Raw genomic sequence first — 13372 nt, 5'->3', positions numbered from 1 at the left:
CTGAACAGTCAGTCTATTTTTAGTAATGCATTCTCCTTTAATGGACACAAAAATCAATTTATCAGTGTGAAGCGGATTTATCTTCATTAGCTACGCACAGAAATGCACTGTGGATTTATTTTTGGTCAGAAGGCAATGCAGAATGCTCATTAGTTGGCAACATCAGGAAGAGATTTCCTGGGACACTGTGCCACTGTGCCAGGGGGTAGAGAAAACCTGATCTGAAAGAAGCAAATGCATCACCCCTCTACAAATATCTTGGTAAGAGGGAAACATTAATGAGATTTTTGTGTTTTCATTAGGGATGCACTGAATCAACTATTTGGGATTCGGCTGATTGAAATCTTCATGAAAGATTCGGCTGAATACCAAACTGAATCCAAATCCTAATTTGCATATACAAATAAGAGACGGGAAGGGAAAAAGTGGCAAAATCATTTTTTTTACTTACTTGTTTTGTGACAAAAAGTTACATGATTTCCCTTCCCCCTTATTTGCATATGCAAATTAGGATTTGCATTCAGTTCACACAGGCGAGAGGAATTAGGGCGAATCCAGAACCAAATCCTGGATTCAGTGCATCCCTAGTTTTCATCACCTAATTTCATTAACGATGGCTAACAGAGGGAGATTTAAGATGGCCACATCGGCACATCGAGGATTCGTACGATTTTCGGACCATGTGTGGAGATTCCCAACATTTTTCGCCGGGCAGATATCGGTCGTTCAGATATCGGACAGGTTAAAAGATTTCTGTCGGCTGCCGATACTGATGATTCGTACGATCGGATCTTTGCTTCTATGGCCAGCTTTAGCAATGAGTATTGCTTTCTAGTAACCAGGGCATAATCACATGGGATCAGAGATCAAAAATGTCCCCGATTCAGATGCCTGCAGAGGCCCCATGAGCACAACGAAGCAGAACTTTAATCAAATACAGGGCAGTAGAAACTGGCCAGTGAAAACCCCCACATGAAGTAAGTTCAATATAATTTTTGTCATGTAAGTGGAAAGGCTGAATGTTGTACTGGGCCCCAATGAACGCTGATGATACACTCATGGTTATGGGAGCACTGAAAGACTACGAAAACATAGGGGCTGCCCTGCAAGGTTGAAGACTGAAGTTAAGCATTGCCTCTATTATATTATATAATTATAACATGCCATGGTTAGGAAGAAAAGTGCATACACAGTTCAATACAAATTACCAAGTCAAGAACCACCAACTGTCTGTATGTACTTTCATGAGGCAAATCATCAGAGCTTAGAAGCCCACCACAACTCACCAAGTACAAGATATAAAGCAAATGTGGTTTCACAAGAGGCCTGAGGGAGAACACACAGATTCTTGGTTCTATAAAAAAAAAATAATCCCTGCAACAAACAGACATGCCAAAGGGAAGCTAGCAGTACTTGTTCATTTAAAATCCAGGAAAGCCTAAATTACCAGGAACATCCTGCACTTTGTTGTTGGACAACTTCAAATGCACCAGCTGTGTCTGTAATGTTCAGTAAAACTGTACTGTAACAGTCTGGGACACAGACTCCATTTAAACACAAGGAAATGTGTGCAGCAGTATGGTTAATTACTGCATTGAAGACTGTGCTGCTACAATCAGTATGTCAGCAAAGCCGGTTACATTTACTCACACCATTTACTCGTCCACCGAGTTAATTTGTGTACACACAGAGAGTTATGTGCCACATACTTATAATGTAAAGCTATTAGGAGGGGTCCCATCACCAAAGAAAGGTATAAATAATTCTAAAATGATAGGACTGATCGAATGATGTTCAAGTTATACCAGTTTTGTTAAAGGAGGACTCCACCCAAAAACAAATTTTGCAGGGTGAAAGAAGTCATTTGAAAAGTTATTTATCAACGTAACTGCAACGTAAGGCCTATCCAATCCTAATGCACTTCTAATTCTGACTCTTGAAACAATGTAGCAGAAGCCAGCTGGTCATAGAAGAGCTGGATCTGCTTTCAATACAAATTACATCTACAAATAAGTATAAAACCATTGAAACAGTTTTATGAATGTATATGGGTAGAATTAAATTTCTTTCATTATGTACAAACAGCTCTTAGATTCCGATTCCCTTTAATAACTGGATTTCAGTTAATATCCTGTTTGCCTAAGTTTATTTCTGAATTTTATAGGTCAGCCAGAAATATAATTAACTCCTGCACATCAAATATATACAAACACTCATACAGGGTGCATGATTAAAATGATCATCACTTCCCTAGGTATAAGACAGCACATCTTTACTGCCCTGGTAGAAAAGCGCCCTTCCCTTTGCTCAATGTGACGCTTCCTTCCCTCCAGCCTTATATGATCTATACAGCTTTAGGGATGCAGTGTTCCCCAGGAAAAACTTGGATTGACCTTAGATATGTTTGTATTGTTAAGGGCATTCTTTTTTTACGTGTGTGTGTGTGTGTATTTTTATTTTTTTTTATTTAAGGGGATTCCGTGTGCATATAGATATATATATATATATATTTTTTTTATTTTTTTTTTTTATTTGTATAGCGCTCCTTGAGGGCAAAGCACTGTACAGCAAAACAATAAATTAGTAGTAACAATCGTGGGTTCACTGCATTAATAAGTAACAATAAATGCATTATTAGAAATACAATTCACATAATTATAAAATATAATTAAAATAAAGATTGCTCAGTGTCACAGACAATTCAGAGGGGTATTAAAGCGCTGTAGGTTACAGCGGGTGATTGTCATATAAATAAACATACAAAAAATAAGAGTCTGTAAGTGGTGGTCCCCAACGATATAACTCAGATCTCTCGCACTTCCAAATACTTTCTTATTAAATGCTCTTTACATGTACTAAACCTACATCACTCCACCAGTGGGGAATTTAAACTGAATAACGAGACGCGCACGGCACCTATCCTATGCCCCTGACGAAGCCGTTTTAAGCGGCGAAACATGCAGGGCAGTGTAGGTGGACAGTGGGGGACAGCTCCCATCCGGTCCCAACGTAGCTAGGTAGAATTGGCTTTTGGGAATAACGGATTTGAGAAGGGTGGGGCTAACTATGTCAGCACTATAGCGGACAGAACTATTGTAATTATTAGTGACTTATATGCATAAGCACTGAATACCCCGTAACCTCCACTCACTTGTCTTTTTAATTGCTTGTATTTTTAAGGGAATAGTCCTGCACTGAATGATTCATGAGATGCAGTCTGGTGTCACGTATGTTGTTGTGTATGGGCTTAGCCCAAGTTGTTTGTTTATTGGTTACGTTTTACAACTACTATTAGTCAGTTAGTCTATTTATCATCACCTGATCTTTAAGGGTTACAGTCCAAAGCTCGATATTTTTTGTGTTATATTTATTATAAACCTGCAGGTGTTATACCTGTGGTGTTTCAGTTGCTCAATTAGAACCATTGACAATCTACTAAACCTGCTAAATGGGGCTTAGCAGCCATAAACATCTAATATATTTTACAGTTTGAGGCCATAATCAAAACAATGGTCAGCAGCAACTGCCTATATTATTGGAATTTATTACAAAGAAAATAAAACAGAGCCAACAAATGTATAGTGTGTTCAGGGGTGATCCTGGCCCCTCCGCCGCCTGAGGCAGCAGCAGTTGCTGCTGCCCCCCCTCCCTCAGAAATTCACTCTTAAAGTACCAGGAGCAGCATTTTTGCTGCCCCTGGTACCTAGTGGGGCGCTGCCGCCTGAGGCGACAGCCTCAACTCGCCTCATTGGCGAAGCACCCCTGAGTGTGTTCACCCTGACAAATTACAAATGGAATCTGTACTAAGAACACCTGATGCAACGGCAAAGGACACATGTGGGTGACCACATAGATTCCCACAAGCCAACAGTGCAGTGGTAAGAGTTTAGTAAGCAGAAGGTTTCCTGCCAGACATTTCTCACTTCCTCACCCTTACTAGTTAAAATGTATGAAATCCAATAACCTCTCCCCCACCTACACTTCCTGTCACCCAGTCCCTTTGTGGGTATTTAAGAAAATCCTAAATAAATGTGAACTGGTTAGCCTACACCCAGGAGCCCCCCCTTACCTCTCATGACTACAGATGCTTTGTACCCTAAAAAACCCAATGGAAGATCAGGTTAAATGATAGAGGATATAGGTTAATAGGAATAGGTCATGGATTAAGCAGTGTTCTGCAACAAACAAGAAAAGATAAGGAATGAATAGTTAAGGCTGATGGCACACCAGGAGATTGATTAATCATCAGCGATAAATCTCCTCTTCTGCATAAGACTAGACTAATCTCCTGTAAGCGCAGTGGCCGATGGGAAGATTTGTCACCTGCGATTATTTATGTGCGGCAAATCTCCTGAAAATGTGTCTCCATCAGCCAGGTCCCGCACCCCCTCAGGGCCCCCCGGCAGCTCGATCACCGTCTGAAGCCACAGCGAAAATCTCGTACGGGGGGGGGGCAGCTGCATGTCCCGCACCAGGGGGGCCCGCCCCCCTCTAGTTACGTTACTGACACAAGAGGCCACTTCTCGAGACTTCAGAAAAACAAACGTCGGCCACTGCTTTAAAAGCTTTCACACTGGTGATAATGTGAATTACTGGTGGTAAAAACCATGTGTCGCTTCAGTCTTCCAAAACAGTTTGAAGTTGCCTTGAGAGGAGACTTCAAGCCATTTAGGAAAACTGAAGCGTCACGTGAGTTTTACCGCCAGTGATTCACTTTATCCTCAGTGGGAAAGCATTAGAAATTTAGTTGCCTGCAGAAGAGTAGATTCATCGCTGGCACATAGGCTGGATGCTAAGGGATGTCTATAGTGGCCCTGAGTATGTATTGAGAATAAAGACAGCCCAGCATTAGGTGTGGCACTTTATTCCCAGAGCAAGCAGTGGGGAGACACGGTATATATACGGTGTGCACAATACACTTGCACCTGTTATTACATTGCATTATAATAGTACCAGATGGCAAGGCTAATGCCAAAGGCAGGGTCAGGCTGTGGTATTCACAGACAATATGCAATAAATCTTTGTTCCAATTGTGATTTTTAAACAAATGTTTGTTCTAAGACTCTCCAATAGGCACTCTCTCAACTTATATCTGTTTTCTAAGGTGAAGTAACCATAGCAGAATGATAGACTGGAGGATGAGTCAGAACCTAAAAAGTTGAGCAGGGTTGTTGTCAGGACACAGTAAAAGTGTGTAGTGTTGATGGTATATGATATGCTAAGTCGGCCCAGTTACTATAGTTCTATTTGTTTTAAGCAACAATTTTCAACAACTACATTATAGCTTCTGGACTATGAGAAGCTATAATGTAGTTTAATTAATACTTTCCCAATTACTGTACACAGTATGTCTGCAGATCTTGCCACGGTAGGCCTGGGCCTTTGTGGCCTCATCACAAATTCGGTTCTGCTTAAGGAAAGGCCAAAGGTTAGGCACCCCAAGTCATTTTATATAATTTCCTCACACCCCAAAACTGCACCAGTCTGGGGGTTCTTCCAGTGAGCACCACAGAGAGATTGGCTTCCTTCTTCTTTCTTCAAATTTCCTAGGGCAGACGCATGCGCATAGAATACAATAGCCGACTTCTTAGTTAAAGTTTGGCTTTTTGCGCTACTACACATGCGCAACCGCGTGAAGAAAGTAGGAGCTGGAAGCAGATCATTCCGTAGTGCTCGCTGGAAGAAGCCATTTTCTGCTGATAGGAGCACTGGCCGGAGTGTCAGGTAAGTAAATACAATCGCTTGGGGGTGCCTAACTTTTGGTACCCCCAAATAAAGAGTGCCTTTTCTTATCCTTTAAGATATGAAGATCCAAATTATGGAAAGATCCATTATCCAGAAAACCGCAGGTCCTGAGCATTCTGGATAACAGGTCCCATACCTGTACAAGCAAAACAAAAAAATTTTGTGCAGGTCCTCAACATTAGAGTAAGAGACTGCACTTAGTAAGTGATTGTAATTTTATTCCAAATATATGTGAGATTTCACAGACTGTGTGTAATTACAATTTCCTGAGCATATAAATACTTCAAGTGTATTCTCCACTTCCCTAACAATGACGTCCCAAACGCTTAATTGGTACTAGGAACGTGGTACTGCGTGGATAGCAAGCAGATGGCACTGCCACTTGACCCAAACTGAATAAGCTGTGACCATTTTGGACCATTGAGCAGTGTTAAAAGGGCATAGTTACAAAATCAGTACAGGTATGGTACCTGATATACAGAATGTTTAGAACCTGGGGTTTTACTGGATAATGGATCTTGTCGTAATTTGGATATTACGTCTACTAGATAATCATGTAAACATTTAAATTAACCAAATAAGGATTAATTGTATCTTAGTTTGGATCAAGTACAAGGTACTGTTTTATTATTACAGAGAAAAAGGAAATCATTTTTAAAAATCTGGATTTTTTGGATAAAATGAGAGACCACCTTTCAGTAATTCAGAGCTTTCTGGATAATGGGTTTCCGGATAACAAATCCCATACCGTATTTAGGCATTTTGTTTACTATGTGGAATTAATGAATTCTCCATTTAATCCATTCAAACATCTTAATGCCTCTGGAAATAAAAATATATTAACTTCTGAACATATTTGCATTTTCCATTTGCCCAGTATTTTGTTTTAAACTTGGGGTTTTCCAGATAAGACGTCTTTCTGTAATTTGGATCACCATACTTAAGTCTGCAAAAAATCATTTTGACATACAATAAACTTGTTTTACCACCAATATATATTCATGTAGCTTAGTTAACCATTAACTACAAGCTACTGTTTTATTATTACAGGGATTGTTCACCTTTAAGTTTACTTTTAGTATGATGTAGAGAGTGATGTTCTGAGATAATTTGCACTTGGTTTTAATTTTTATTATTTGTGGGTTTTGAGTTAAATAGCTTTTTAGTTTGCAATTTCAGCAGTCCAATTGCTAGAGTCCAAATTACCCTAGTAACCATGCATTTATTTGAATAAGAGACTAGGAATATGAATAGGAGAGGGCCTGAATAGAAAGATGAGTAATTCAAAGTATTGCACTGACCCATTTGGATATGCCAGTAGCACCTTCCCTTATACTTATATATATTTTTACTTAGCAATGCGGGTGCTCCCACAACCCCCCTTGTGTATTTAATTCAAAGTATTAACAACTATATATTTATAGCCTTACAGAGCATGTGTTTTAGTAATAGTGACCCCCATTTGAAAGCTGGAAGCAGTCAAAAAAAATTATTCAAAAACTACAAAGAAGAAAAAATGAAGGCCAATTGAAAGTTGCTTAGAATAAGCTATTCTGTAACATACTAAAAATTAACTTAAAGTTGAACCACCTCTTTAAAATTGACCCTATAGGAAATAGCCTTATTGTAATTTGGAGTTTTCTAGATTGTGGGTGTCTGAAAAGTACCAGAAAAATGGCCACTAGAAGCTGCACCATGAAAATAAGCAAAAAAGGAGCTACTGAAACGGCATGGATTAATATGGAAAAAAAATATGTAAATGTGTTAACAACTGGTTTCCTTCCTCCTTCCACACTCATTTGATTTTTTGCTAATTACCTGCAATTATTTTTTTTTTTAAATATATCGCTCCAGCTTACGGACATATTTAACCCATGATCTCTAACAACCCTCTATCGCTTAAAAAATATTCTTTTTTGTGCCATTTTGTGCCATTTGTGCCATTGTGTTAACAACTGGTTTCCTTCCTCCTTCCACACTCATTTGATTTTTTGCTAATTACCTGCAATTATTTTTTTTTTTTTAAATATATCGCTCCAGCTTACGGACATATTTAACCCATGATCTCTATCAACCCTCTATCGCTTAAAAAATATTCTTTTTTTAAAATATATTTTATACATAAAATAATAATATGTGCTAATTAGTTTTTAAAGTTTCTCCTACGAGCAAATTGTAGCTGCTTTTTTCCTAAATGCATTTAATTACTGTAGGTGATGCAGCAAATGCTTTTTCTAGAAGGTACACTCTCGATGTGCTGTTGCACTAAAACTGCAACCTAAGCTAGAAGACACCTTCATAGATACTAATGGGGGGGTAATCATACTGACACTTTACTATTTCCACTTGACTTGGTTTATCTTTTTCATACTCCATGCTTCTTGTGTAACTAACTTATTGCTCTGCAGTGGTGTGAGAATAAAGGAAGATCCCCTGTTTTGGTTTTAGTAGTTTTCATTTGAGAGGATGAAAGGCAATGACTGAAAGGGCATATGGTAAGAAAAAGGAACAGAAAATGTACTTTCATATTCAATCAGAAAAACTTTTACTTGAAAGGGGCAAAGTGCAAAGAGCAAAATTGCCATGTTTTTGGCCCACAGTGCACCTTCCCCCGTCCCCCAATCATTTTTAGCTACTGGTGCTGCCAGGTCCTCACTTGTAGGCACAAGGTACATCTGGAGCCCTTTGTACAACATATTAAAACAGTATAAAATAATAAATGAAATAATAAAGTGTAAACATTACACTATGAAGAATCACACCTAATAATGCAGATGTGTAATGTTATGTTATACAAATATATAGCATAAACATGCTGACTAGCTCTTTGTATTATTTCTGTTATGATGCATGGCGTTTATTCTTGCACAAGGACAACACAGACGTTTATAAATATATGACTGTAGCATGAGGTTTAAAGAGCTGTGCTATAGATCTGCAGAGAGAACAGCAAGATAGTGTTAACTATCCATCTGGGGAAAGTGACTTAGGGCGGGAAGATTTCCCCTTCTTGAAGATTAATGTGCAACCGTAGCAAAACAGGTTTTCCAGGTTGCCAAGGCCGAGTTCATCTGAACCAGGAAATGACTGCTTTGACACAGAAGCATCAATATTACGATAATGGCTGGACTGCCTCCATGGCAGACTCTTGACTATAGTAGACTTTGTGATTAAGACTTTTTTTCCTATCCTTAATTCAGATATGGTATAATCCTGTTATGCTGCCTTATACTGAACTGCTGGTCAAGTGTCAGTTTTACTTCCCGATTTTCCTTGGCTCACATACTATATGTGTTTTATGGCGAGGACTGTGTTTGCAGGTGTGGAGCCAGTTATCCGGAAACCCATTATCCAGAAAACTCAGAATTACGGAAAGGCCGTCTCCCATAAACTCCATTATATCCAAATATCCCAAATTTTTAAAAATGATTTCCCTCTTTGCTGTAATAATAATATAGTACCTTGTACTTGATGTAAAGTAAGCATAACTAATACTTATTTGAAGCAAAACCAGCTTATTGGGTTTATTCCATGTTTACATGATTTCCTAATAGGCTTAAGGTATGATGATCCAAATTACAGAAAGATCCATTAACCGGAAAACCCCAAGTGCCGAGCATTCTGGAGAACAGATCCCATACCTGTTATTTAAATTAGTTTAGGATACCATTTGTAAGTAATTCACCAATAGGACACAGCACATTTTTACCAGCACCGGTCCTCTCAGGGAGAACTGGGGCACTTTAACAGGTCCGCCCTTGCTGAAGCCATGTTGTCTACAATAGATACAGGCACTGGGAAGTAGGAATCACTGAAGACACTTGCTTTCTAGAGTTAGTGCCACCTGGTGGCAACAGTGTCTAAAAAGAGTGCATGTCCCATAAATATTTTGTCCCATAATTTCTAGATTTCCAAGCTTCTGTACATAACTTCTGTTAGCATTACCTAATTACTTTCAAATAAAAATCTGTTGAAGGTATAGGGTTGCCACTACTTATCATGGCAAACACTGGACAAAAGGGGCAATGACATTCAAGACTTGGGATGTTAAGGGGCAGAGTTATGACATCAGGAGAGGGGGCTATAAAATCATGTGCTGTAATTGGGCTTATAATTGTCTGCGCTTGCTGCCTGGACAGGCAGTTTTAAAGCAGGCAACCCCTTGAAAGATCAGATAAATACAGTCTTTGCAGTGGATCCTTTACTTTTGCTTAGCCTGTTGTTAACTATGCTTTGGCTAATTACACTGAAGAACCATGTAAGAACTGAAGAAATATTCATGCTGGGGGCTCACAGAGGTATATGGATATAAAAAAAGTCACACTTTAGTGTTTATGCATAGTTAAAATATAGTACACTATTTAAAAAAAGAGCATACAAAATTTTTTGGGAATAAGACCCCTATAGTTATTTTATATGTTCTTTTTTTAGTGTACTATGTATTTTATCCATGAATAAGCAATAAAAGTGTATTTTTTATATCATTATAACAGTGTGAGCCCCGATTAAAAGGTATTTCTCTGTTTCTTATACAGTGCGTTATGGTTTAATTAAATATTGTGTCTATATCCAGAGGAGCTCCCACTAATTTTTTAGTGATTTCAGAAAACCAAGAGGATTGTTTTGTGAATCTGTCCATAGTTTTAAGTATTCTTTTTTTATTCTCTACACTCTGCACATATACTTGGTCAACCAACATAGACTGAAAGCAAAAGGTTTTAAAGTTAGAAAGAGATTGTTACTTTGAATTCAGTCCTATTACTCAGTCACAGGTTTGTTACTTTTCCTAGGAATAATATCAGCTGTTTCATGAAGGGAGAGGGATGTTTTAATAATCAGGGTGGGGGAAGCAGCTCAAGTTTAAAGAAACAAATTTAAATAGGCAAATAATATTGAAAAAAAAGGATTGTTTCATTATTATTTTATTATTTGCCTATTAAAATCAGTTTCTTTAAACCGAGCACTATGTGTGGTGTTTCTTCTACTTTTGTCACCCGCACCCAGTCAAGTTGTGTGGTTGTGTGTGTGTGTGTGTATACATGTATATATAATTTAACAAAATATGGCACACTCACCAGTCTTAGCAACAAAACAAAAATGTTTTTTATTACAAATGCAACATTTCTGTCACATAAAGTGACCTTCCTCAGTGAGACTTGTGAGTGTGGTATACTTTGTTACATTGTTTACAATCTTTATACAATCTTTACAATGTTTACTTAACCAGCACCCAGGCATTTGATTTCTATAGGTGTGCTCTTTTTTTAGACAAAAGTCGGTTGTCCTTACCTTAGCAAGACGAGCTCTTTTGATCAGGTCATTGAGCTTGCGCAAGGCAGCGTTTCGTGGGAGGCTCTGAATATCACGGAAAAGGTCCTGAGCTTCCATTTCAAAGAGCTTCCGATTTTCTGTAATCTGCAGTGGTTTAGACCAGAAAGAGCCAATATAAACTCGAACAACCTCTGGAGTATTTATCACCTTCCCTAATGACCACATAAGGGCACCGTAGACCCTCATTAGCTGCTGAGTGTCCACCTGGTCAGCCTTATTGAGTACCACTCGTATTTTGTCATCCTGACCACGAAAGGCTTTAATTGCTTCAGAGAACTCATCTGATATATCCAGTTTGTGAGCATCAAACAGCAGAATAATGCGATCCACACGTTCTGCAAACCACTGCAAGACCTGACAGAAGTCATAGCCTAAAGGTAAAAAACACAAAAATTATAACAATGATAACCAAAGAGAACATGTAACATAACAGAGCATGTGCAGTCCCTTAAATTTATGGCTATTAATCATAATTTGTCTCTTGGCATTCAGCTTTGTTTCTTTCACGAGTTACAGGAAGAGAGACGCCATTCTGAACTTGCTGCACAAATAGCAATGACATAAGCTATAGGATATTTCATCTTTAAACATGGCATATCTTAACAAAAATACAATCTTCCTTAAAAAGTGCTGATAGAGGATTTATGCAACGTTTTATCTGCATAAAAAAGCCTGTTCTGTGGAGATTCCTTGGCAGAACAATACAATCTCCCTTTAGTGGTACAAAATTAGGGAACTGGATGATGAGTCAATACTGGCACCACTGAGACTGACTGAATTTTATAAGTTGGGGTGGGAGAAAGATTCCCTTACAGCAGTGCTGTCCAACTTCTGTGGTACAGAGGACTGGAATTCTTGTGGTCTACACAGTAGAGGGACAATAATGGAATCCCTCTTTTTAAACCACACACGTTACCACAAAAACTTTTGAGACCATGTCCACATTAATGGTGGTAGCACAACCAAAAAACCAAATGGTTGGTGCTCAATGCAGGGATATCACTCATCACTCATACACTTCTACACAACAACACCACTCACACAGACACTCACAGATATGTATCTTGCCTAAGATAACTTATGAGAGTTTTCTTTTGCCTACTACAACCGAAGACAGGAGCTTTGACTGCTTGCTGCTCCACCAAAACATCCTTCTTTCTTCCAAAATATCTCCCAGTACCAGGACCTCCTGCCTCTCCATAACACAGCCACCTACCTGGTGCATCTATACATGCAACTGACACCTAGCAAATGGCATGTGAACAAGGGTATTGACATGATACACATTGGTGCACTGCAAGTGATGGACAAATTGATTATAAAAAATTGATTACAAACAACTGGTATGGCTACTTAATCGCAATTTTCCATAGTGAATGCTAATTTGCACCCACAATGGTAAATCATGAACTAGCAATTTAGCAGTATCCCACTATAACACTGGAATGCTAGGCTTCTTTGAACAGTCAAACAACATTTACCTATTTTATCACAGATTTGTAGAGAAAGGAAGGTGACGTTTTTAATAATTAGAACAGAGAACAAGCTTGATGCCTTCTGCACTAGAAACCCAAGGCCAGTTAGTTCAAGCCCCTTAAGCAGATTTTTGAATGAAAGCAATAAGTAAAGTTGGATTCAACGTCAGAGCACATGCTTTGTTACACGATGATTATCGGAGCTAGAGCAGCAGATCTGAAAAGTGCTTTGTCTGCTGTTCTACTTGTATTCTCTGAGTCATTCTCAGAACTGGCTGGAGTACTACAATATGATGTCATAGCCATGAGATGTCACAGAAAGCTACTTTGCCTGCAGATCTGCTTTTCAAGCTCCAACTTGTCTCATGAAGTTGTCAGGCAGTTACAAACATATAAAGGAGAGGCTGATACACATTAGGCAGAAGAAGACTAATTAAAAAATATATCAAAAACAAAAATGATGGTCAACTGGAAATATGACTATGAAGATTTTCATTCATACAGGTCATGGTATATCTAGTATAGGTAAATCTAAATCTATAGGTCAACTGGAAAGTTTATAGGAATAGGACATTGTATTACACACTATGTAAACTTTAAGGTGAATCATCCTTTTAAATGCGGTGGCATGGTGGGGTATTCTAAGCTACCTAGCTCCAGATTTGTAAATGAGGAGCTCCTATGTCCGCTGACTCCTGCTCCCCGTCACCCCCAATGCAAGCGAGTGCAAGTTAATATTGCACCTGTTCTGGTTGGCTCCAGTCCTCTAACCTCCCCCTGTAACTCTGCTGTGGGTATCCTGTAGGAACCCGGAAATATAG

The 13372-nt window shown here is 38.7% G+C and overlaps 1 protein-coding gene across 1 annotated transcript in view; it reads right to left on the bottom strand.

The window, feature by feature from the left end:
• Positions 1–13372, bottom strand: part of ehd4.L (EH domain containing 4 L homeolog) — a 40287-nt gene that overhangs the window by 11571 nt on the left and 15344 nt on the right. The window contains 1 exon segment of the mRNA NM_001087238.1: positions 11035–11447. Within this exon segment, the coding sequence (NP_001080707.1) occupies positions 11035–11447 (413 nt within the window).

The sequence above is a fragment of the Xenopus laevis genome, chromosome 8L (genome assembly GCF_017654675.1).
Source record: "Xenopus laevis strain J_2021 chromosome 8L, Xenopus_laevis_v10.1, whole genome shotgun sequence".
NCBI lineage: Eukaryota > Metazoa > Chordata > Amphibia > Anura > Pipidae > Xenopus > Xenopus laevis.
The sequence above is the reverse complement of the archived record's forward strand: the minus strand, read 5'-3'. Positions and strand labels throughout refer to the sequence as shown.